Source organism: Tetrao urogallus (genome assembly GCF_951394365.1).
Source record: "Tetrao urogallus genome assembly, chromosome: 5".
In the NCBI taxonomy this organism is placed as follows: domain Eukaryota; kingdom Metazoa; phylum Chordata; class Aves; order Galliformes; family Phasianidae; genus Tetrao; species Tetrao urogallus.
Window position 1 is genome coordinate 55,726,694 of NC_136818.1, and position 26,667 is coordinate 55,753,360.

At 43.0% G+C, this 26,667-nt stretch overlaps 2 protein-coding genes across 3 annotated transcripts in view; both read left to right on the forward strand.

The window, feature by feature from the left end:
• The window catches only part of SHOC2 (SHOC2 leucine rich repeat scaffold protein), a gene marked incomplete at its 5' end in the record, with an annotated part of 32,175 nt that extends 21,061 nt beyond the window's left edge, over window positions 1–11,114 (forward strand). For both annotated transcript variants that reach the window (XM_079536381.1, XM_079536382.1), the window contains 6 exons: window positions 1,825–1,955; window positions 5,068–5,256; window positions 6,659–6,781; window positions 8,725–8,862; window positions 9,359–9,476; window positions 10,868–11,114. In XM_079536381.1, the coding sequence (XP_079392507.1) occupies window positions 1,825–1,955; window positions 5,068–5,256; window positions 6,659–6,781; window positions 8,725–8,862; window positions 9,359–9,476; window positions 10,868–11,076 (908 nt within the window). In that variant the 3' untranslated portion in view covers window positions 11,077–11,114. The remainder of the gene's footprint in view (window positions 1–1,824; window positions 1,956–5,067; window positions 5,257–6,658; window positions 6,782–8,724; window positions 8,863–9,358; window positions 9,477–10,867) is intronic.
• Window positions 11,115–24,616: 13,502 nt separating this feature from the next.
• On the forward strand, window positions 24,617–25,948 carry ADRA2A (adrenoceptor alpha 2A; the record flags this gene model as incomplete). The annotated part of the gene is made up of 1 exon (XM_079535304.1): window positions 24,617–25,948. The coding sequence occupies one exon, from the start codon at window positions 24,617–24,619 to the stop codon at window positions 25,946–25,948; it is 1,332 nt and encodes a 443-aa protein (XP_079391430.1).
• Between the last annotated feature and the right edge of the window lie 719 nt (window positions 25,949–26,667).

Here is a 26,667-nt window from a genome sequence, read left to right on the forward strand (position 1 = left end):
ATCCTCGTGCTCTCCATTCCTTACAATAGAATGTGAATCTTTTGAGGTGAGGACAGGTTCCTATGCAAACAGGTTGTACTGAATATGGCATGAAATATCCCACTTCACATACGAATATCGATATTGGTGAATTATAGGATCAAAGCAGCTCTTAATTACTCTTGTACGTGTATGTACTCTAGGATTTAACATCAGAAGATGAATATTTGTGTACTGGAGAGCAATATTGATAGCCTTAGAGTTTAAATGCCTTTTTTGATTAAGGGAACAATTTGCTGCTTCTGCAAAAGCAAATTACGTACTTGCTCGGAAAGAAAGCACTTAAAAACAAAAATCCCAGTGGGAGATAGAACTGGGTAAGCAGCTCATGTGGTACCTGTTTGAGTTTTGGTTTCATTATTGACAATACCAAGTGAAATTAGTTGCTAAGCTTGTTAGCTTGCTATCAGATATGTACTGACAACTTCTCTTCTCTCTTGATTTGTAAGACCTGGAGGGTTTTTTTTTTTTTCCTTTCCACTGTTCTTGTGAATCTCCATTTTAGTGGCTCTGAAACCATCAAACATTCCCAAAGTTCAGTTCTAATTAGGTATGCAACCAGTCTAGCTGCTCAGTGATGCAGGGTCATTTTTACAGTATAGTTTGACCAATCCGGAGATGTCCAGGAAAGATATTTTGCCAGTTCCTTTGGTGAGATTCTTCCCTTGTCTAGTGGACCTCATTGCATCATTTGTATTACTTTTCATTCTCTATTTCCCATATAGTTAGTTTAATATGCTGCTTCCAAGTTTCATATGCTGCATTTGTTTCTTTGCTGTGTTCCAATAACCTCTGTACAAGTACGCATGTATAGATGTTCATTTATCCTTCAGTTAATGCATAACTACTTAGACTATACATATAAAGCTCCCTTCATATTTTTACAAAAAACCTTCTGATTATTCTTGCTGCAGTTAAACCTTCTGTTTCTTTCCTACTATTATCTTTCTGGTATTTTAGTCTGTGGAAGAAATACGTTGTTCTGTGAGTGGCTGTAAAAGTATAAAACAGGGAATGTTTTGCACGGATTGATTATGTGGATTTCTTTAGAACCTTCTGCTATTCAAATGTGCACTTGTGCACAAATGCTTTTTAATATATGACTGAGTCAGAAGACTTTGCATTGTTCTTTATACTGTGTACTAGTTGACATTTCAGTGAAATTCAATACCTTCTTACCTGCAGGAGAGTACCAAATGCTCCAGTGCTAGAAAGGCTGAAGACATCCTTAAGTTGAAAGCTGCTTTAGATTTTATTTTTTTTTAAATCACATATATGTCAACTGGAACTGTTGGCCTGGCAATATTCAAAAAATATATTTTAAAAAACGTCTTATTGTCCATATTTCCGAGGACATCCTCCAGACTTTTCCTTAAATGATTTGAAAAACTTGGAAGAATTTTTTTTCCTATCACTTTTTAAAGACTGTTGCTTCTGGAGGATGGTAAAGATATTTTAGGGTAACTGGAAAACATTTGGAGTTCTTTGCTGGTGAAAAGATCAGAAGAGAATACTTCTTCAAGATGATGTAGGCATTCCTTGCTTACCAGATCACGTGCAAGTTAAGAATACGTGGTATGAACAATGTACTTCTACTGCATAGTTGATCTTAGCATTGGAAAGCACTGCAAACTATGAGCACCCTGTTTGGGAATGATAGCCCCATTTCACCCTTTGAAAGCTGTGAAGTGTAGAGTGTGAGACAGCAGAAGAATCAGAAATCAAACCTTGTTCTGTTCCTCGGTGTGATGTATTAATGTATTAATCACTGCTTCCTCCCTGTAGGAAATCTATCCAGTTTAAGTCGTCTTGGCCTGAGGTACAATAGGCTGTCAGCAATTCCGAAGTCTTTAGCAAAATGCAGTGAACTTGATGAACTGAACCTGGAGAACAACAATATTTCTACTTTACCAGAGGTGAGAGATGGAGTGGATTTGGAGAGAATGTATTGGAAGGGGTCTCAGTTTTTAGAGGCATTGGAATGTATAAAATAATTTCATCTTGCCTTGCAATTCTGAGGAATGCCATTTGTTCTAATCATAGAATCATGGAATGGCCTGGGTTGAAAAGGACCATAACGATGATCTAATTTCTACCCCCTTGCCCTGAGTAGGGTCTCCAACCACCAGACCGGGCTGCCCAGAGCCACATCCAACCTGGCCTTGAATGCAGCCAGGGATGAGGCATCCACAACTTCCTTGGGCAGCCTGTTCCAGTGCTTCACCACCCTCTGTGTGGAAAAACTTCCACCTAAATCTACACGTGTAACATGAAAAATAACAATTCTGTACACGTTAGATATATCTAACTTGTGTGGAAGAATGTATGTTACACGACTTCTGTCAGAAGTGGGACTATTAGCACGTGTGATTGTATTTGCTGTCCTGAGTCTCTTCAGGAAACCTTAAATAAAAAGCCCAGCTCCCTGTCATGGATACAAAGTGTTTCATGGAGGTGGGGAAGATGTAGAATAGGGAAAAGTAAAAGGGATATCTCTGTCAGCATTTAGTTAAGTCAGGAATGATCTTTGAAAGAATGGATAAAGCCTGCTAAGGATACTTTGCCTTAGCATTCTCATTTTAACCTGGAAAAAGAGTATGCTGTTGGCATGCATCTGATATCATCCAGCAACTCAATGATGCTCATTTATTGAGCTATGAAAAATAAAAAAAAATTGTACAGTTTTTTTTTTTTTTCTTACAGTTTGCAGTGACTGCAAAAATCTCAGGAGAAAGGGGAAGGGAATCAGTTTTTGTGCTTTTCTTTCTATGACTGCTGTCCTTGATTGTTTTACCTGTTCTCTTGCTTTAGTGCATGAGCAAAGAAAAGGACTGTAGATTTAGAAGTTGTGGAGCCACATTTTCTGTCTGTTCAGGCAGCACATTTACTCTGAGGTGGAGAGTGCATCTTTGTTCCTCTTTATTCCTCAGGAATTCCCTGAAATGCAGCCCTAAGAAACAGAGAATTTAATAAGTGTTTGGATATAACTGTCATTTAGGAAAATGCAAATAAGTGAGAGCCACCAGGCTGCTTTCAATATAAGAGCTAAGCTAGCCCATCCCACCCATACATACTATAAAAGCAACTACAGTGTAATCACAGAAGGATAATGTGGGAGTGATTACTTGCTTTGAAATGTGTTCAATCCTAATACAAAACTTCTAGAGACTATGCTGCCTTCTTCACATATTTGCCAACAATATCTTAACATTTAAGCTGCTAACTTGCAGAAGTGTATAATTCATACTGTAATCTGTTTAAAATAAAACATTCCTTGCTATAATATAAAGAACTGCGTTTGTAAAAGAAACTTTGGAATTTCCAAACATAACTGAGGTTGCTGACACAACGCCTAACAAATATTTTATTTTAAAAGGATGGATTGGGAGAAGGCAGCACTGCTACAGATTTCATAGACATAAGAGCATTGTCTTTTTGCACTGCCAAAGCTCTCTTACTTTCCTTCAAATGTGGTTAATTAATCTAGGCTGGTAGAGTGTGTTAGCTAACATATTTCTAATATTTTTTGCATGGATGCAGGCTCTAAAAAATGGCTTCTGGAAATGCCAAGGTCCATCTGAAGCCTTAAAGTATTTTTGTGACAGAGCTCAGGGACTGCTTAATCCGAGGACAAAGAATATCAGTTAATTAAAGAAAGTACAGCTAGAAGGAGTATTTCCTAATCAAAGATTGTACTAGTTAATGATTAGATTTTAATGACTAATACTGATTTAACAATCCTTTATTTTGTCTTTGGGGCAGAATTGCTTCATTGACACTTACTGAGATGCCCCCAGAATTATATTTCAGTGCTAAAATGTTTTAGCCATGACATGTAGAAAATTCCTATTAAATCCCGTTTTACTAACAGTAATGTTAATAAACTTAGAACAGAAAAATTACCCAATCTTCTCTGATCAAAGCAACAAAACCGTATTCTTAAAGTTCTTACAGTGCACGTAGAGCAGTTCAGAAATACTGATATTGGAAATAGAGTTGGAATCATTATCCTGTTAGCGCTCTTTCCTGATTGCAGATGTTGCATTATTTATGGTATGTAATGCCATGCATAAATCTCCAATTTCTGTAATACTTAAGCAAATGGAGCTGAATTCAAATTGGCATAGTAATAAGCCAAGGTGACACTTCAGCAGTAATTTAGCTCTCATTATTCATCCCTATGGTTCCAGCAGCGTGCTTGGCACGTATCTAACATAAACTCTGTGATCCTTGCTGCTGAAATTTCAGAGTCTGCTTGGATTATGAAAGGGGCACAAAGAGCCAGTCGACTCAGTGGGCAACCATTGCTATCCTGATTGGCTCTGGGGTTTTGCTTTTTTGTTTTTGAAGACAAGACAGGTGGAGCAATAACTATTTAGGGGTATTTTGGAAACAGGAAAGAAAAAAAAAAAAAAGGGAATTTCCAAAAGCTTCTGCGTTCTTCTCTAGACTGTCCAGCTATCTGAAAATGTTGTAGCCTAAAAAGAAACCTCTACCAGATGCATTCACAGCTTGAGTTGTTATTAAATTACAAAGATTGGAATTTGAAATATCAAATACACCTTCGAGAAATCGTGCTTGGGTCTGGTGGTTCTTTGGGCCTTGCTGTCATTTGTGAGCAAGGTTAAGGGAAGCTTAGCTCAGCAGTGCAGGCCATGTTCTTTCAGAGCCTGAATATGAGAATGGGCACACTGCTGCCAGAGTTGCCCAAGAGGTAGCAATGTGTTATTAAAAAATTCCATTTGGAGGATAAGAAAGTTACAAAACCTCCTGAGCTTTCAGGTGCAAAATGTTTGCTTTTCTTATATCTGGAAGTATATAAGCAGACCTGAGGAAACAAGGTGAGGGCTGACAACTGCAAGGGGAGTTTGCTGCTCTTGGAAGTTTTATCAGATTTAACAGTGGTTTGGGTGTTGCAATGCTCATTGAGACTTGGGGGATAGCATTTCTAATTAGACCCATGAGGAAAAAGAGATGTATTCAAATAAATCTGTCCTAAGTTCCTGGGTGGTTTTCTTCTCTCTACAGGGTCTTTTATCCAGCCTTGTCAAGCTGACTAGTTTAACGCTGGCCAGGAACTGCTTCCAGTCCTATCCTGTGGGTGGCCCGTCCCAGTTCTCCACAATCTACTCTCTCAACATGGAGCACAACCGCATCAATAAAATCCCCTTTGGAATTTTCTCTAGAGCTAAAGTATTAAGTAAGCTGAACATGAAGGTGAGGCACAGAAACATGCTACAGTTTGTAAAAATCAATGAGGAGCACTGTTTCCTATTCCATTAATTCTGGCAAGCGTAATGATTTAAGGAATGAATTTATCATGATTGAGTAGACACTGCTGCCCTTAGATACAGAAGCAATTCTGGATTAGTTTAAAAAATGTACTGTCACACTGTTATTGATTTCTGTCTTCATTTTTGTTCCTTACACGGTTGTGTTTGCAGGAATATGAACAGCAACGAAGTGAGCTGCAAAGTTCTCTAGTGTTCAAATAGGGCATGAGCATGCAGAGTAACACGTTTCTTTCCTGCTCCTCTGCGCTGTTTCAGTTTAGGCTAAAAACAAAATGATGTAAAGTATCTTTGGAATATTTTATTTCAAAGTCTAAGTTTGGAGGATTTTGGCAGTGGCTGTAAAGCACATAGGAAAGAGGACCTTTATGTGTGTGCTCTGTACACAGAGTGATGAGAACCTGGGAAAAGAGGTGACATCTTTCAATGAATGGGCTTGTTTTAAGTTTTTAAAACAAGTTATTAAAAAAAGTATGTTTGAGCAGTAGTTATGCTCAGCAACTCTTTTTTTAGTATTTTTTGGCACACGTGGATTCTCAATTTGCCTTATTACCATTTTTAAAAATCATTTAGCCATCTGTAATTTCACATTTACCAGTACTTTGTATGACATACATATCTACATGCATACAGATATTACTTCATGGTGTCTGATCTAGATCAAATATAGCGGCATTTTGACCACAAGGATGTTTAGTTTAAGATGCTTTTATTCTGAGTCATTAAGGTGTATTTCCCTTGTGTTTTTTCTTTCTTTACTCCCCTCTCTCTTTACTCTCCTAAGCCCCACATATCTACTGTTTCCAGACTGAGCTGTGAAGCATTGCTGGCTGCTCCTTGTGTCCCAGCTCAGCCAAGTCAGAGCCTTGAGTAATGCCTTTGCTTATGTTGTTTATCGACTTCTTATTTTTTAAACAGATTGAAAGAGGAGGATTTTTTTTTTTTTTCCTAGTGAGCTCTGTGTATTCTTTGTATTTCAGCATTGCTGATAACAGTTTTGTACATTATGGTGAATTTGCTGTTCTTTCTTCTCTCCATTGTATTCTGTAACAAAATGAAAAATGTTTTAACTGCTGGAGCATGAAATGTTTTGAATTATGTACTTCTAAGTTTTCCATTTCAGTTCTTGTTGATAACACAAAATCAATTCTGCAACTGTAAATTCGGACTGCTTATTACATTCTGAGGAACTAAAAGATATTTGACCAATTGTCACCATTTTATTCTAATGTAATTAGCTGCTATTTTGTTTTGAAGTTTAATCACTCAAATGCCTTGTTGGTCTCTTGCAAATGCAGACCCTAATTGTTTGCTATGTTAAATCTCAGGACAATCAGCTGACCTCTCTCCCCTTGGACTTTGGGACTTGGACTAGTATGGTAGAACTGAACTTAGCTACTAACCAACTCACAAAGATCCCTGAGGATGTGTCTGGGCTTGTTTCTCTTGAGGTGAGAACATATATGAACAGAATATGAACAACTGCTATTTGAATAGATGTTTTTAATCTATCTGTGGTTGTTGTGAATGGCTTTTTGAATGTTCTTCTTCAGGCTCTAGGTGAATGTCTGTGCACAAAGGGTTAAGTGTGGACATATTTTCAACTGTGTGGAAAGGAAAATATTTTCAACAGAAAAGTGCTGGAAATGAAATGGCACTGAGCTGGGTTTGATTCCTGGGGACATCAGCATGGAAACAGTGGGGTCAGAAAAACGTAATGAAATGGTCTGCAGTCAGAGATGGCTGCACTGTGAACCCTGTAAGCAGCCGAGTGGGAAATCTCAACCCTGAAGGGAGAAGAGCTCTATACTTGGAAGTCATGAACTAGACCTGTCTTGTCTCTTAGTCCTGTTTCCCAAGGTAACATCAGCAGAGACAGTCAAACATAATCATCTTGGAGGGATGTAAGGACAGAGGTCCTTGTTCGGGTAGCTCTGACATGTCATTAGGGGACTTCACAGCCTCTGTGAGTCACTGGAAAAAGTCTGTTAAAGGACAGCAGCAAATATCATGTTTGAAATCGATGGTTTCCAGTGCGATGGCTGCTCTGGGTGATTAATAATTCCTAGAGCTGTGGCAAAAGGATATGGCAGAGCAGTAGCTATTAAGCAGTTCAGCTTTCTTTAAGGCTCTGGCTGATGGGGAAGGTGTTAACACCTGACAGCTGGATTTGCAAGTGCTCTGCTGGCTGCTGAAGCTGGAGAGCTGGGCTGTCCGCAAAGCCATTACTGCTAACTTTCTCTGTAATTAAGGAATCAAATACAAAAAGCTATTTTGGCAATGTTTACTCTAAAGTTGAGGTTCCCACAGCTGTGCTAAGTTAGCTGTGCTGCACATAGGTAATATTTTTTTGTTCCTGCCTTGTGAATATAGCCACCATAATACTGCTCGTGCTAATGCTGAATTTTTTATTTTTATTCACTTTGATTTTCACTTTCATTTTAGCCTTGTTTTCTATTCTTTCCTGCCCTCAGTTTTTCCAGTCTCCATGAAGCTAGTGAAAACTGGAATAGTTAGGTCCTCAGTCTGTAACCCTGGCTGGCTTAGCCAGGGTGAGTGTCTGCACTGGTGCACTTTCACACACTGGTGTCTTGGTGTGCCTTGTTAAATCACTAGATAATACTATTGTTTAGACAGTGATTGATTGCATTTCTGCTTGCTGTGTAGTTATGAAGCTTGATTTTTTTTTTTTTTTTTTTTTTTTTTTTTTCTTAAGGATACTGGACTTCTTTGTTGAAAAACAGTATACTAGTATGAGTTGTGGCTTAATGAGTAACTCTGTTAATTGACATTGCAAATAAGAATACATTTCCTGAACGCAGGATTTCCAATTTAGAAAGGAGAAATAAAAGAAGATAACACTTTGGGGAAAAGTGAGTGTGTAGCAGCAGACCAGTGAATATCTTTGCAACGTGCTGCTCAGGTGCTCTGACCCATACATTTACTTGCTGCTATTCCAACCCGAAGAGATGCAGGGAAAAAAGGAAGCATGTTGCTTTTCAAAGAGGACCTGGCAATCACAACAAGCTGTGTAAAATATGGCTTTGAAATAGCTGTGAGAAAGGGTAACAAAGGTGATGGGGAAGTACAAAAAAAAGTAGTTTTACTTTCCCTGAACAAATAAGATGTGCTTTGTTTTTGGCTTACATTTATTATTATTATGTAACATAATATTTGTAAAAATTATATAACAGAATTATGTATTTGTACCAGTAAGATTTAAAAAGTGTGTGTGTGTGTGTGTGTGTGTGTGTGTGTTTACATCTTTTCCGTAAGTTGAATGCAGGCTAGTCTTGGACTTCACTACTTGAAAATTCAAAAAGATCCTATCTCGTTACACATCCTGACTTCTTATTTACTTGTTGCATTGCTGACATTCTGTGTCTTTTTTAAGGTTCTTATATTGTCAAATAATCTCCTAAAAAAACTTCCCCATGGAATTGGAAATCTCCGGAAACTCCGAGAGCTAGACCTAGAGGAAAACAAACTGGAATCCTTGCCAAATGAAATAGCTTACCTCAAGGATCTGCAGGTGAAACAATAATTGGCAGAGATTAACATTTTATGTCCTTAATTTACTCCATACTAACTTAATTACAGCTAGTTTGATGAGGGAAATGATATGGGACTGGATATAGAACCAAGAGTTAAGAATCTTGTATGACTTCCTCTGCAGTCTGTCCCCACTAATTCTTTCCACAGATTAATCCGTTAATTTTGAACAAATTTTCAAGAGCTTAACCATGTTATACTATGAGTACACTTCTACCACAGGAATAGCTTGTGTGGTTTCAGTCATGTTCATGAAACTTTCGTATTTAAGACAGGAGGCGTATGTTTTACTGTGCGCTATTTTATTTTTATGTTTAGTAAAGGTTGGAGATGTTGCAGAGCAGAAGTTTTTTTTTGGTTCAAATGCAGGAAGGTAGAATTCAGAATTCATCACTTTATAAGCTATATATCTTGTTATTTGCTGTTATTTGAAGACACGAGTTAATTTTTAAAAATGTGGGTTTTTTTTCCCTTAGAAATTGGTTCTGACTAATAATCAGTTGACCACCCTTCCCAGAGGTATCGGTCACCTTACCAATCTGACTCACCTTGGGCTTGGAGAGAATCTTCTCACACACCTTCCTGAGGAAATTGGTAAGTTTTTTTTTTTTTTTTCTTTTTTCTTTTTGTTTTTTGGCTGAACCAAAGCAGTTACTGACAGAGAAGATAGACATCTATTGTACTCAAAAGTAGAGACCACAAAATTCATGTGAAACTTCCAGATATACACAGCCCAACATGAAATATGTGCTACTGAAACAGCACTATAAGTGTGTGATCGTTATCTCTCTGAACTGTACTGAAATGAATGGTCTAGCTTTTTTCAGCTGCTCTGCAAAGAGCTGCCAAACACACACCTAACTTGGAATGGTGAGATTCCATTTTTCTACATAGTATTGATCACGTCATAAGCCTACTCTTATTCTTGGAAAGAAGTCAGCGTTAGCAAGAAAATGTACAAGCCCTATTCTAAATCTGTGGTTTAGACAAAAAATCTTGTGCAAGTTGTAGACAAGTGAAGCAAACATTTCTGCTGATAGTCTTTCTGCACACAATTCTGTTTGTAAAGCATCATACTGCTTTTTTTGTCTTGAGGAGGTAAGAGTAGGGATGAAGAGATATAAGGAAAGAGGGGGAGGAATGGGTTTGTTTTATTCAGTCAGACATCAAGCCCTTGCTTCTGTTCTTTCTCTTATGGGAGATGAAATAGGTTATCAGAGCATAGAAGACATTTATGGTGTGATAGGTGTAAAATGGGGGAGGATTGTGTGTGTGCAAACTTGTATGTTTGCAGTGTATTTCAGAGTTGTATGTTTATTTTTATAATCGATTGCTGTGGAGGTAATTGAAATCTTTAGAAACTTTACTCCATGTTCAAACATCTGGTTAGTCTGTATTACAGTATCTGTAGTAGAGATGTAAAATTTGGATTAAGAAGGAATTTCACACATGGGTTTGTTGCATTTAGTAAATCCATTGCTGTGATCTCTCCTGCTTTCTTCCTGTGGCACATCACAGTTATGCCTTAAGCTTCTAATAAATAGATATGTGATAGTGATGTACTAGATAGATGCTAATAGTGATAGCTATGATATAGATAATTTATTAGTGATAATAGATACCAAGTAGTATAAATGTTTTCTAGACCCTTCTAATTTGGTAGCTCTTCACCGTTGCCTGCATCTGCAAAGTGCTGGGCTGAACAGTTAAGGTAAAAATCCCTATCTGCTCTGTTACTAGGCATATTTTCAATTGCTGTCTACAGGAGATATTGTAATGGCCCTTTTCACAGGAAAACCAGAGCAGATGTGGCTCTCGTTCGAATGCTTGCGAACAGAAAACGTGCTGGGCTTGAAAATAGTTTAGATGAGTAACTGACTCTAGATTTTACATTGTGAAGAGTCTCCAAGTGGACTTAAAGCTTCTAACAGTTAAAAACTGCGTGAACCAAAACATACTTCTCTGTATTATTTTATTTTAACCAGGTACACTGGAGAATCTGGAAGAACTGTATTTGAATGACAACCCCAACCTGCACAGCCTTCCCTTTGAGCTGGCTCTTTGCAGCAAACTGTCAATAATGAGTATTGAGAACTGCCCACTCAGCCACCTTCCGCCTCAGATTGTTGCAGGAGGACCCTCTTTCATCATTCAGTTCCTAAAGATGCAGGGACCATACCGTGCCATGGTCTGATGCTAATCGGATTGTCCAATACACTGTACAAAAATACAAACTGCATTAATGTTTTAATTGTCTGCGTATGTATATATAATATAATATATGTGGTTTATATTATATTATATATATATATAAATATATAAATAATATAAAACGGCAAATTTAAGACTGCATTATGTGTTTCTGCTAATAGAGGAATCATAGCCATTTAGATTTTTTTTTTTTTATCTGTAAAAATGCTTGTCTAAGTTTTCTTTGCTGAATTTGATGGAAGTTGAGTAACCTGGACATGCCAGTTCATTTAAAGCAATTGCCAATGAACTCAAATTTAAGGGACAAAGATAGTTTTGCTTAGATTTACTTTCAGTTAAGAGAAACATATAACCTTTATATAATGAACTTTTCTGTTTAATCCCTCTTTTTTTTTTTTTTTTTTTTTTTGTGTGTGTGTCAAAACCTGTAAGGGTCACGTGTCCTGAGGTTGGGATTTTCTTTTAACTTATTTTGAGATTTGAAGCAAATGGTGTTTTTATATTGTTTACAGTCAGAGTAAATCACTGGATTTTGTTTTATTTTGATTTGCTCTGTTTTAATCAATCATATCTAGAATTTATATGCCTCTGCTGATGAATTTTTATCAACCGGTTTGTATTCTAAAGACACATACTCATCAGAACAACTGGCAGGTGAAAAGGATGCAGTCAAAATGAAAGAAAAGGAAAAAGAAAAAAAAAAAAAAGGAAAAAAACAAGCTTGAATTCTTTTAAGTCTTGCTTCCCTGAGTTATCAGTTGCAGGCATAACATATCTGAACTGAGCCTTTTGCAATTGGTCTTTTCTAGCACAAGTAAACCTTTTCAGATTGGTGAAAACACGGAGTGAGAAGCGGTTTTCTTTTTTGTGAAGTAACGACTCCACGAGGTCTAACAGTACAGTTAAGTGGCAAGGAAATAATATATATGTACATTTTTATTACAGTGTTGAGTCATAAACTACAACAGGCAATTTTAAGGATTCCTTATAGTCCTTGTACAATAAATGAATGTGTCTTACTTTTGAACACTGCAATATATGTAAGTTTTAAAGTTGGTAACAATGTACTACGGTTTTATATCTTGACTTGCCTTGTACCTCCTTCCATTATGGAACTTCTGTGTCCAAGCACAATATCTTCACACTGTGCTGTTTTGCTGCTGAACTAAATGCACTTTTCCCCACAGCTGGGGCACTTGCTTCAAAATATTCAGTTCAGTACCTTGATTATTCTTTTTTTTTTTTTTTTTTTTTTTTTTTTTTTTTTTTTTTTAACTTCATCCTATCTGTTTCAGTATTAAACCGATCTGTTAAAAAAGAGGCACCTTTTTCATTTGTGCATCGCTGTCGATAGCTCGAGAGAAACACTGTAAGTAGTAGACATTCAGTTTTACTGCAACTCCCTTGGTTGCTCACAAGGCAGAAGATGCTTCAGGGAAATGTATGCTGTTGCTGCACTTGCAGGGCCAGTTGCCCTTTTCCAGGAGGGCAGGAGCTCGAGGCGGTTGCATTCCACGTTTACTAAAGAGCTGTCCAGTTCATACTTGCTGGAGTTGCTGCTGGGGTAGTGTGGTTTAGAGGACTTTATCTTTTGAACAAAATCAAATCAGCTGATGCTATGAGAAATTTATTTCATGCGCAGAAAGCTGGGGGGAATGTTATTTCTGGCTTTCAGGCATGCTTACTTACATGTATTGCCTTGATCTAGTTTTGCTTTTTTTTTTTCTTTTTTTTCTCCCAGCATTGCATTCTGCTTTGTCTTATGTCTTTTCATTAACAAGGAGTAAGTTTTAAATGGAAGGCAGGTGGAGATATAAAACCTTAGAGGGCTTAAACGTGCTGTAAAACTATTGTAGATGTCACTGGATTTTACTAAGTAATATTCTTTTCTTTCTCACACAATAACTCTGCCCCCACCTCTTCCCCCCTCCCCGCCTTGTTTCTTTTTTACATCTACTGTAGCTTTTCAGTTTAGAATTTAGTTTATAAAAGGCTATTTTCTTACAGTTCTGCCTGAAGTTAATCGTTCTCAGCATTAAGGTGTTAAAATATGAAGATGCTGTGATGCATAATTTCAAGACTGTAATCTAACTTTGGAATAGACTGCTAAACCCACATTTGTGCCCTCAGGTCACTGGGGGAAAATGGATTGATTAGTACGGTTCTTTGAAACAAAAGTGGCGACCCCTTGTGTTTTCAGGCGTCTTGGTCTCATTCCTTGTCTGCTCCTCAGTCTCATTTTTACAAGAGCTGACAGGATTAAATTTGCTTAGTTTGTAAATACGTCAGTTATTCACCTTGTTAAGGTACATGGTTCATGGCTGTATGATTGCAGCTCACCCTCTCTCAGATAAATTCTTGTGGATGGGTTGGCTACCGAAATTTTGCTCGTTACACTTGCTTAAAAACAAAGTATTCTTTTCATTACACTTTTAGGGATAAATAAAGCTATGTTTTAATTCATTGCTATATTAAAAGCAGGATATTTTTTCAAACTCTTTGTATTAGTATGGTTGTTGCAACGCCAGATCATCCCTGTTTTAGAAGTTTAATTTTATGCATTCTGAAGGGAAAATTTGAAAGTTTCTTTAAAATTATCCCAAAGTTTAGATATTAAGCATATGGAATGGATTGGGAGTAGGCACATATAAATCTCCATATGTGCACACGTGGATTTATATCCAGATCTATTGATAGAGCCTTACAGATCCAGCTGTTTTGATCATAACAGACTTCTACATTTGCCAGGATGCTGGCTTGTTAATGGGTGTGGGTTCTAAATGGCATTTAATGCCTGATGACGTTGGGCACATGCTGGTTTATTTCTACGTGTTTCAATATTTTGTTGGGCCTAATCAATTAAAATATGAACGGAAATAACTTCATCCTGGCAAGTGTATGTATGCACACATACGTGTTATATGTATCTATGTTTGTGTGAAAGCATTGACAGAGTGGTGAAATGAACTCTTTAGGGCTTCTTCCAAAGCAGAATGCAGAAACAGGTCATTCCCAAATACTCATATTTTGTCTGCCTTGTCCTACTGTTATCTCCCAAATAATTCACAGGGGTAAAACGTGACAATCTTTACTTTGGGTGAAAATAATGACCTTTGTATCTATTTTGAATGTCTCCCTGCAATGTACATAAAAATATGTGCATATACATATGCTCTATAAAGACACTGTCCTGAATCATGCCTTGACATAGCAGAAGCTGAATTACTGTACTACAGACTACACAGTGTTACGGAAATTTGGTCAGGCATAAAACAGATTAGGGATTTCTTAAATAAGAAAGAGAAGGTTTTATTGCCATTATGACTCATTTTGGTTGCGTTGCATTTCAATTTGCTACATAGAAAGCTGTTACTCCCTGCAAAAATGTTTTAAGTTTAGATAGTATAAAACCATTACAGTTCTGTCTCTTCTTGTCCCGTATTCAACTTCCTAAACAGATTTTCTAGCCTAAACGCAGCAGAAGGGCTGCGTGTACAGCTGGGCCACAGAGCTATCTGATTGGCACTTTGTAGTTTGTCAGATGCTATTGGAGGCTTCTAAATTCATACGCCCCTTTTTGGAAAGAGATTTATGCTGTAAAATATTTGCTTCAGTGCCTCTTTTTGGTTTAGGTTTTCCCTGCAGTTTGTCCATCTTTTGCTAATGTTGTGTGAGAAAGTGCATGTTCAGACTTCTTGAAGGTCGTGTTTGTACATGATTTAGTAAAGTAGTACTCAAACTGTCTGGCTGGTTAGCACTTAAACCCATTGTATCACGTGAAATTCAAGTATCATCTCTGATCCTGGGAGTTGGAAAAATAGCTTTTATTTAAAAGTCACAGAGCTTTATCAGAGCGTTTTTTGTTTGTTTTGTTTTGAATTTAAATTTCTGAATCAGTACAGACTTAGCTGGAGAGTCTTCATATCTGGATTCAACTAAGAACTTTCGTATGGTCAAACCACACCTCAGTTGTATCCGATTGGCATGCTGGGAATAGCTTCTAATTAGATGTGCAGTTGGCAGTAATTTGCACAACACAAACTTCAAGGCACGGTGAGGACAATTACAAACAACCGATAGTATCTACAAGTGGTTTTTGTTTTTATGCTGGCGAAGGTCAGAAAACGATGTTTAATATTCTGATGTTTAGGTCTTAACCAGGACTGCACAGGACTTTTACTGTGGAAAAATACCAGACCACGCTAACTTTGTGGTTAAAAAGCTAAACAAGAGTGTAAACAGTCTACAAAAATGTACTTTTAATCTGAATTATTGTAATGTTGATTGTTATGTCTATATAAAAGATTGCCTTGCTTTTTTATAAGAGTCATTCTGTATCAATGCATTCATTATAAATAGTATATTTGTAAATGAGCTGCCGCTGAGTCTTTTGGAAGTTCTCTAGTATTTCTGGTCCAACGTGAGCTGGATGTATGTTGTCTTTTTGCAGCGCCCCGAGTGATCAAGAAATGCTTCCTCATTATATACTTGTAACTCTTCACAAGATGGTTTTTCAAATAATAGAAGTTTTTTTTTTTTTTTCTCGTGCATAGCAATTAGAGGAAACTTAATGGATTGCTTCACAGTAACTACTTTATTCACAAGGGAGATAAATTACACACCCTTATAAAGCAGATGTTGGTAAAATCTTTTACTCTTCTTTTCTACAGTACAGGAAGGCATAAAGCAAAATAACTACAGAACTTTCTCTCTGAAAAGGGAAATAAATCTCAGGTTTTAGTGCAAAATGCACTTGAGCAATGACAAAATTGAAGTAAGTATAAAATTGCTGTCTACAAGGCAGCCACCTGCATTTAAACTTCTTGCTTAATAAAAGGAGGTATGTCAAAGATGACGTGACAGAGACCTGAAATGCATTTTTTTTTTTTTTTGCTCTGTACAACTCACTGAGATAGTTGCTGTTTCAAGAAGGCCATGGTTATGTCCTGTCCTGTGAACAAAGAAATAGGTTGATATCCTTTGAAATCAGAGTATAAAGGCTCCAGCTTTTTAGATGTGGCTTTGATGAGGATGACACCAAGGTACTTGCTATGGTAGCACGGAATGAGATCCAAGTGCCCAGCAGTCTGTGTCCAAAGACATCTGTCTTGCTGTGACGTAGGGATCTGAGCTCGGTGAATCCAGGGGGCTCCCCAGTGCACCCAGCAGTGGCTGTCCTGTGCCGTGGTGATGGCCGTGTCCCACTCTCCCCATCTAACAGCGCTGCGTGGTGGTTAGGTCTGGGAGGGCACTCTCCTGCACCTCTGGAATACTGCTCAGAGCTTGCCAGCCAGAGCCTGTTGAGCTTGCCAAGAGAGGATCAGCTTCAGTAGCCCTTGATAAATTTGGCAAATTCACAGAAGTGCTGCTTTCTTTTTTTTTCTTTCTTTTTCTTTTCCCTAAATCTATTTACTTCTAGCCTCTACAACATCCTGTGTCTAATAATGCTACAATATAATTATGTGCTGAGTGAAAAAGTGCTTCCTTCTGTTTGTTTCAAACCACACCACCTGATTTCATTTGTAGAGTCCCCAGTTCTTGTATTCTGAGACATTTATGAAGGATCTTTCCTCTTCATTTGCTTTTTACTGTTCTTCATGGTTTTTCATGAAGGGGATTGGCTTTCCATCAACTCATGGTTCTAGTTTTTTTTAATGCTCAAACAAACGCTCATCCATTCTGGGATAATTCTTGTTATCCTTCTCCATAGTTTTCCAGCCCAGGTCCAACTCCTTTTCCCCATTCATGGTCTTTAGCAAGCTGCTTTGTTCTTTGCTCTCCAGTCTGTAACATGAAAGTGCAGCTGTTACGAAAAACTGGAATTGAGTGGGTGATAAAGTTTAGCGCAAAATTTCGGTGGGGAATAATCCTACCACGAAATGATCCGATTGGGGTTTAGATTTCAGATGCCAACCACCCACTGCAATAATAAATGGTTTCTTCTGATCAGCTGTAGCGCTGATTTTCACCGTCTCTTGTAAGCAGGTTTGAGAGGCAAAATTGATACCAAACTTTATGGGGGGAGGTTGATTTTAAATATTGCCGGAGTTTAAAACTGTATTCATAGTAGCAAGAGTGCATGGTTTGGGAAGTTGTGACTTTGAATGTTTCAGCTGGCTTTTTTTAAACTGTCCATGCTCAACATTTTCTGAAAGCATTGGGAAATTTCTAGTATCATTTAATTTTTCTTTTCAGTTGTAGATCGGCACTGCACTGGTTGGGTTCTATTTTCCCAGGATGGGACCTTGCCAGCCATGATCAGTTTCTACTCAAATGCATCCAGAGATGTGCCTGCCCTCACAAGAGCTCCAAATGAAATGAGTGAAAAGAAAGGAAGATTTCTGTTTCTGGCACGCTGTATCCTAAGGTCTGTATCAAGGCCTCAAAAAGCACACAGGCAGTCACTTTGGGCAACTCTGCTGGATTGCGTTTTGGTGTAATGAATCCAGCCTACGTGCTTGAGGATACTGAGTCTCCCAGTGCTGCTGTCCAGTGGCATGTCCCAATTCCCACTGGGAAGTTGTGGATTTCTGTGCCTCGGTGTTTGGCGTGCAAACACAAACAGTGCTTTTGGGTTGGATGTGGTGGCAACAGCAGCCTATGCCAGGAAAAGAAAAGGTGTTAAAGGGCTGGAGATGGTGAGCTTTGATACAATTAAGAGAGACAGAGTGCCTTGAAAGCTCATTTATATTGCTTTTGCAAGCCGTTTCAGTCGAATAAAATATATCATCTCTTTATACGAGCCTTGCCTCACTTAGGATTGTAAGAGTGGGAGATAATTTGATTACCAAGATCAAATGATGATGTTTTAGAGGAGGAGCCATCTGGAGTATTTGAGTGAGCAGCTGGCAGCCTGGGCTGCACAGTTAATTATCTGACTGTATGCCTTGCAACTATTTTTCCACTGCAAAACCTTTTAAGAGTCTTTAGAGATCAATCTACCCCACTCCCTCTGAGTAAGATGCTATCTGCAAAATTGCACACAAGTGTTCCGTTTTAAAAGCTCTTTCCACAACACCATCCTTTTCTTTCTGTTGGAAAAGTATTTCTTTGTTAAAGCTCATAAGGAATCCTTAATTTGCTGTCCTTTGATAGTTTCTTTAGTTGACCAATTGGCTGCTTTGCTTTTTGTCCTGTGTTGTTACAGCTGGCTATGTGAAGTGATTTCCAAACTTAGAATGTGCAGTTTTAATGGAAAAGCCTTTTCTTTTTTCTTTTTTTTTTTCCCCAAGAAAATCTCAAAACACTGCTTGAAAGCAGGCATGGTACGAACAGCACTGCAAAACTCTTCCCTCTTTATGACCTAAGCTTTGTTGGATGCCCTTCAATTTATTTTCATTTTTTTGTCCTTGCCAAGTATTTTAACTGGGTGGGAAGTTACAACTAAGAAGTTTGAGTCATCTGCCCTTGCCAGCAAGCAAAGGGCAAGAAGTTCAGCTGGGCAGGGAGCTGCTGGTAAGAGGCAGCTCTGATGTCAGGCTTCTTAGTCTGCAAATAAAGTGCTTTTTGGGTCTGCTGAGCTGTGCCAGCCTGCCAGGATGTGGAGTCCCACATGGTGCTGGTGTGGGGACCAATGCACTTCCCAGTGGCTTCAGGCAGCTGGATGTTTGCCTAGAAGGGGTGAGAGCAGCTGGAGGAAATCCCCTAGAAGAAAGTTGGGCCAAGTGGTGAGTGGGTCCGTGCAGCCAGCCCTCCCCTGTGCCGTGTGTTGGAGGGTTTTGGTGCATGAACACCTACAGGACGGATGGTTTGTCCTGGGGTATCTATTGAGGCTCAGATAGGAATGCGTTTGGATTCAGAAATTCTGTGGTTGATCTTTGTCCAAATCTTCTAGGAAGAATGGCTTAGTTCGTGAGATGACACAGCACTAAGCAGTACTCAGAGGTCTGGGATATGTGCGATGCTTCAAGCTCATCGCTTCTGCTTTGGGAAAACCCACATGCTCCCACAATTAAATGGTTAGTGAAATATTAATGGGAAAATGTCATTCTCATTTCATAGAGACATTTAATTCCCCATAAATATTTATTTTTCAAAAATTAAATTTTCTCAAGGTATGTATGAAAGCATTGCTTATCACTCGTGTTTCTAGCTCAGCTGAAGGACAATTCATACCAGGTGGTACCGATGGATCAGAGGTGGTTTTTAGCTGCTGAGGCCTGGGCTGTGCTGGCGAGGTGCTCGGAGACCTGAGAGCTTTCTGGGGTGGCCCAGGCTCGGTTCCTGGCCGTGTGGCCAAGGAAGGTTTGCAGGGCTGTTGGTTAAAGCCGCCTGAAATGCACAGTGAGCTTTCTGGGGTTTGGGGGGCCGCCTCTAACCTGGCTGAACTGGAAGGGTGAGGTAAAGTCCTGATTCTGGTTGCAGTTTTCCTGTCAGTGTAGTTGGGATATGCCTCATGTAACTCTCAGGCACTGTGTGGCAATTTCTACTTCTTTGTGGGTGTGAGCCAGCAAACTGCTAGGGCTTAATGAGTGGAAACAAGTTCAGGAAGGGTTTGGTACTCCCCATCTCTTGAGAGATCAAGCATCTCTTCAAATTTGCTTTCCCTTTCTATCCAGTGGCATGAAGCTGTGATGAGGAAGGTCAGGTTGAATATCAGGAAAAGGTTCCCCACCAGTTGTTGGTGGGCACAGGACAGGCTCTCCAAGGAAATGGCCGTAGCACCGAGCTGCTGGAGTTCAGGAGGCATCTGGGCAACGCTCTCAGGCATATGATCTGATTTTTGGGTGGTCCTGTGTGGGGCTGAGAGTTGGACTTCGATGTTCCTTGTTGGGTCTCTTCCAACTCGGGATATTCTGTTTCTGTGACCCTGCCCTTCGTTAATTCGTGCTGAAGGCTGAATGGCTGATTTCTCTTTTCCCTCTTCCCTTTGCTCTGTCTTCTCAGCAAAGCAGGGAAGAGTGTAGCAGCAGAGATTCATGGTTGCTTGTATGTGCTTAGTTTCTTGTGACGCTTCAGATCAAGACATGGATTATTTTGCTCTTTAGTCCTGCGTGGCAATAATTTACCTTGCTGCCTTTGCTGTTCATGGGGAAAAAAGAAAACTGGAACCAAAAAGGCACAAGTGTGGATGCACTATACCTCTTCTCTCATATCTTGTGTACCAGCCTGCCTTCTCTGAGTGCTTTATCCTGGTTACACATTATTGCCCTCAGTAAACAGTTCCCAGATAGGATAAATGTTTCCTGGAGAGAGAGAGAGAGAGAGGCTTTGTGTAGCTGAAAAGCAGGTCATAGTGCTGAATAAGCAAATAAATCACATGCTGGTGTTTAAACTTAATTTGAGCCTCACAGGAAAAAAAAATGTTGTACCTTGCAATCTGTACAGGGTTAATTGTATTGTAGCCAAGGAGGGAACAGGCTCGGTAAGGATGATGGATTCCCCTCTGCGATGTGCTGCACGCAGGATCCGCAAACCAAGCACAAGGATGGAAGCCCCGCCTCTGGAGAGAAGAGTCAGGGTTGGTTAAAGCCCACTGAGATCATCTAGTCCAACCATCGACCCACCACCACCATGCCCACTGAACCGTGTCCTGGGGTGGCTGTCAGAGGGGGCTTTGTGCAGGGCTGTGGTTTAGGACTGGGGGAACGATGCAGCTCTGGATGCTGCCCTTCATCCTCATCCCCATCCCCTGCTACAGGAGGGTGGGAGATGGAGAGGGACAGAAGTTGACACAGAGAGAAGCTTCCCTGCAGGTCCAGCTGCAGCTCCTGCGTGATATTTCAGCGCTATTTGCTTTTGCCACTAGATGGTGAAATAAGTAATAAACGAAAGCACCTCAAGTCTCGCCGTGTTCCCTGGTGGCCTCCCTCCTCGTGGAGCTGCGCCAATGTGCTCTGCTTTCTGGGAACCCAGCAATTCCAGGCAATTATGCTCCGTGCAGCTCAGCCTTCAAGAAGTGCTGCTGCCACCCGGAGCGCTTTGATCCCTGCCTGCAGCACTGCCATGCTGGCTTCGTTTTGGCCAAGCTGGGTTAAACTGAGCCTACCTGCCTGCTGTGGGCGTGCATGGAACGCTGGTGCTGAACACTTGCCTGGGCTGTGAAGGGGTGGAGGATACAGTTTCCTCCCCACAGCAACCAGAGACAGGGACATGCCAGGTTGGCTCTGCAGCCTCAGGATGCTGCTGGTTGCAGCCTGGAGCATGGCTGTCATGGCTTTGGATGGAGACAGTGAAGAGCAGGGAGGGAAAGGGTAAAGATGGGGCGGGGACCCGAGGGAGAGCAACTTGATGGAATGAGTTATGGCTTCTCAGCTGAGTAATTGAGTGCTAACCTGTCTCAGGTGTGAAACAAAAAGCTTTATAGAGAGATAATCTCAATGTTGCCTGAAACATGGGCTGGCTCTGCTGGTGAAAGGCGACCTGAAGATGACCTGACCTGCTGAGGCTGGATTCCTCCCATTGAGGGAAGGCTGCAGGGAAAGCTGGCAGCACCCAGCCTCTCTTCTTCACTTTCCCCACTCAGCATGAAGTGCCTGAATGGCACTTTACAGGGAGGTAAAGCAGTGGACAAACGTGACGCTCACATGAGCGCTGTGCCTGTGCCCCAAGCTCCACCATGCTGCAGCTGGTAGCACAACAATGTTTGTCTTGGCTGTCAGCATTGGGCTGCACAACCCAACCTGCTGCTTAGAATCTTGCCTGACAGGGCTGGCAACCTGAGTGTGGCCTATGGGGAAACACGAGCAAGGCTTTAAAGCTGTTTGCAAAACAGTATGGAAGGAGCTGGTGGTTGCACGGGGACTGTCTCGTGCTGGTTTGAGCTAGATATGAGGATCTGCCATGGTTGGTGATACTCAGTATGCTGCTCTGCGCAGCCAGCAGCAGGGTGCTGTCCCTGTGGCTCTTCCCACACCTATTTGATCAAATAACTCAGGGAAGCACAGCCAACAGCCAAGGCTGAGCAAACCCTGTTGCAAAGGCACTGCTGTGAAGTGGAGGGAAAGAAGCAAAATGCACATCTGCGGCATAGCAGTGGGTGGGGAAGGGGAGGACTGTGAGGCTGGGCGTGTGAGCAGGGCAAAGTGCCTGAGCAGCTGGTAGGGATGGACAGGGGGTGGCCAGGCCTGCCACGCTTGTGATGATTTTTTTCATTTTAAAGTGTGTTTTGTTTTTCTTTTGTAAGAAGGAAAAGATGAATCACAGCACTCGCAGTGCCCTCCTGGAAATGGGCAGTGCTTTGGCTGATGGTGTTGTTGGGCAGCAATGCACCCATTGGGGTCAGGTCTGAGTGCTGGAGGTCTGTGCCTCTTCCACAGCACCTTCTGAGGTATAAGAGCAAAAGAAAAAGGGAAAAGCAGTGTTTGTTGTGGCACAGCTTGGCTGTGCCCTGGGTCTGTAGCTCACAGGGCTTGAACAGCTTCCTGGGCTGTCCCACTGGCACGTGCTTATGGAGTTGGGGCTTCAGAGCCCTGGCTGCTCTCATCAGCCTTGTTAGCAGCATGCATCCAAATGCTGAGCAGCTGGATGCCAGGAGACTGATATCAAAATTTTATTTACTGTTACTTCCCCCCGTCTGCCCCCCAAGCTTTTTCTCTACAGTCTTCTACAGACTACAAATGCACGTTTCTCACCAAATCCCAGGACTCTGAGTGCTGAGGCATTGTAATTACCATAACGCATGGGATGGGCTCCTACCACAGCCCTCCTGCAGGAGTGGGTGTGCTTGGGGGCTATCCTGGGGGTCTGCACCAGCCCTGGTGCTTCCCATAATCATGGCAGAGCTGTGAGACAACCTGGACAGAGGCTGAAAGGGAGATGTGATGCTACTGAGGTGCTTACAGGTACTGCTGGGGTCTGCTTTCTCAGTGTCACAGCTCAGAGTGGAAGTGGCTGGGTTGAGCTTTAGGTGAGACTGAGGAGTTTCCATCTACAAAAGGAGAGAGAAAATTGAAGCAGCTGTTGTGGTTTCATCATTTACATCTACACTCTGCCCAGGTTGAGGAATTTGGCTTGTGAGGATGCGATAGGTGCTCCAGAAAAGCATGAGGTCCCAGCACAGCATTCCCAGACTTGCTGCAGCCCCAGGAGTCCCTGCACCCTCTGTCTCCATGTGCCCTGTGCTGTGAGGTCAGATTTTACAGATTGCACCGACTGTGATGGAGGTCAGTGAACACAGGAAAGTGTGTGTGTGTGTGTGTGTGTGTGTGTGTCACTGTGGCCTCACTTTACTGACTTGAAGGCACTCTCTGCAGCTGGCATGTGCAAAATGGGCATCTCCCCCACTGCCCTCTCACCTGTGTCAGCACTGCAGGCTGTGTCCAGCAGCTCCCACATCCCAGGCCCTACTTTGTGTCACTGCTTATAGCACAGTGTGGGGATGAGGGAACAGGGCTTTCTCCCTCCTGTGCAGGAAATACCTTTATTGGCTCAAGCACCTGATGTGGTGATTAACTGAGAGCTGCCTGAACCCTAATCATCTTTAGGGACATCTAAAAGTGAGAGCAAAGAGCCCATGAGTGTGTAAGCCGGGGCTGTATGGGTCAGCGCTCTGTGCGTGCTGAGATCTGGGGGCCACCAGATGTGCCACCACTGCTCTTTGCTGCTAACGAGGTGCTGTGATGCTGCTGCAACCCAGGGGGGCGAAGCCAGCACGTGGGGGTCTGAGGCTGCTCCTCTCCGTGGGGCAGATGCGGGGCTGCCGCTCGCCTCCCATCCTCCTGTGTGGAGGAGAGACTGCGAGAGCCTGCGGGGAGCTGGCGTGTGGCAGGAGGAACCCCCCGGCGCCGGTTGCGGCTGCTGGCGTTCGGGTGCCGCGGGTCGGGACATCGCGTGGGTGCTGTGGCCACGAGGGCCGCTGCGTGCAGTGCGGTGCGGCGGCCAGCAGGTGCCACTGCCCCCCCGCGCTGCCTGGGGCCGCCGCCCGGCTGCTCCCCCCGCCTCGCCTTTCCCCACTCGCGACGGCCCGAAGCGGCACCACGGCCGTGTGTGTGTGTGTGTGTGTGTGTGTGTGTGCGGGGGGGAGGGGGCCGCGCAGGGCTCGGAGCCCGTGCGGGATGGGGTGGCACCGCGCCGTGAGGCTGCGATGCTCGGGGAAGGTGGGGGAGCTGGGGGCTGGGGGTACCCGGAGCAGCGGGCAGGAGGCGGACGGGGCTGAGCTTGTCGGAGCTGGAGGCGAAGCTGCGGGGTCTGTGTGTGTCTGTGTGTGTATGTGCGTCTGTTTGTTTGTGCGCGGCGCGTCTGTGTGTGTGTGTGTGTGTGTGTGTGTGTGTGTGTGTGTGCGTGTGCGCGCACCGGGGGCAGCTCCCCACGTGGGGCTGACGCGGCAGCCCCGGCCTGATCCGGGGCTATAAAACGGCTCCGCGGCGAGCGAAGCAGAGCAGCCTCCGTCGGCTGCAGCCCAGGCTCGGCTCCGCTGCGCTTCGCGCCCGGCATGAGCCGCGCCCGCCCTCGCCCCCCCGGCCGCCGCCGCTCAGCCCCCACCCGGGCGGCGCCGCTGTAGGAGCGCGGAGCCCCGCGGAGAGCCGGGAGCGGCGCGGGTGGGGCAGGGGGCGAAGGGCGGGGGTGTCCGCGCAGCGGGGTTGATGTTTAACCCGGAGCGCCCGTTCACGGAGAGGGGCCACTTCTCCTCCATGGAGTACCAGCGGCAGCTGGAGGAGGAGGAGGGCTACCCGCCTCCCGGCACCAACGGGACCTTCAACGACAGCGGGGCCGGGCTGGGATGGAGCATGCCGTACCCCCTGCACACCACCATCACCCTCATCAGCCTGGCGGGCTTGCTCATGCTCTTCACCGTCTTCGGCAACGTCCTGGTCATCATTGCCGTCTTCACCAGCCGGGCGCTCAAGGCCCCCCAGAACCTCTTCCTGGTGTCCTTAGCCTCGGCCGACATCCTGGTGGCCACGCTGGTCATCCCCTTCTCCCTGGCGAACGAGGTGATGGGCTACTGGTACTTCGGCAAAGTCTGGTGCGAGATCTACCTGGCCTTGGACGTGCTGTTCTGCACCTCCTCCATCGTGCATTTGTGTGCCATCAGCCTGGACCGCTACTGGTCCATCACTCAAGCCATCGAATATAACCTCAAGCGCACCCCGCGCCGCATCAAGTGCATCATCTTCATCGTCTGGGTCATCTCGGCCGTCATCTCCTTCCCGCCGCTCATCTCCATAGAGAAGAAGAGCGGGCAGAAGGTGGACCAGTGGCCGGCAGGGTGCAAGATCAATGACGAGAAGTGGTACATCATCTCGTCGAGCATCGGCTCCTTCTTCACCCCGTGCCTCATCATGATCCTGGTCTACGTGCGCATCTATCAGATAGCCAAGAGGCGAACCAGGGTCCCGCTGAACAAGAGGGCGGAGCGCCCGGAGAAAAAGCAGAATGGCTTGGCTGACAAGGAGGACCTGCCAGCTTCAGCCCAGCTCAATGGGGAGAAAGCGGCCGGAGCTGGAGATGGGCAGGAGGGAGAGGTCAACGGCATAGATATGGAAGAAACCTCCTCCTCTGAGCACCAGGAGAACAACCAGCCCAAGAAGTCAGAGAGACCCCTGCGGGGAAAGACCAAGACTAAGCTGAGCCAGATTAAACCTGGGGATGCTTTGCCCAGGAAGACGGAGGAGGAGAGGAACACCAAAGGGTCCCGGTGGAGGGGCAGGCAGAACCGGGAGAAGCGTTTCACCTTCGTGCTGGCAGTGGTGATTGGGGTCTTTGTCATCTGCTGGTTCCCATTCTTCTTCACCTACACGCTGACTGCAGTCTGCAAGAGCTGCTCTGTGCCTGCCACCCTCTTCAAGTTCTTCTTCTGGTTCGGTTACTGCAATAGCTCCTTGAACCCTGTCATCTACACCATTTTCAACCACGACTTCAGACGGGCCTTCAAAAGGATCCTCTGCAGGATAGAGAGGAAAAGGATCGTTTGAAGGACCTGTGGGCAGAACTAATAATTCAAGACTTTGCAAGAGAGTAAGGCATGGCTTCTTGGGCTGTGCTTGCATGGGATGGTTTCCTTCAGCTTGTGATCAGGAAGCCTTCCAAACCTGAGATGAGCCCACTGAAACGCCCAACAGCGGCAGGAAGGAGCGGCAGGCAAGTGGAGGTCTGAGCCTGGCACTCAGCTCCCAGGGGAGGATGACTTTCGATTCGCTCGGTTTACTTTGTGAGATTTTTTTCTTTTGCCACAGAGTCTCTCAGTGGATATTTTCATGACTGCTCAGTTTGACTCTTTTAAGACAAATGACGCACAGCTCCGTGGGATGAACAGCAAAGAGGGAGTATGCCCCTTCAGAGGTGTTGGCTTTTTATTTTGTTGTATCTTCCCCCTCCCCTTACCCCCCATTGTATATGTAATTAATTTTAACCCCCTTGTAAAATACAGTATTGTATCTCTGCATCTGAATGTCTTGATTTCTGTAAGGCAAGCAGCTTTGAAACTGTGAATGCTTTAATTATGTTTGACACCTGAAAACTCCCTCTCTTCCCATTCCCTGAAATCCTCCTTACTCAAAACCAACAAAGAGTTAGAGCAGTTTCCCCTGCCCGACAAGTGGATAATATTACCAACATTTCCATTTCCAATGTCCTGCTGTTCTTTTTTCTATTTTTTTTCTTTTTTTTTTCTTTTTGACTATAGAGCTGAGGA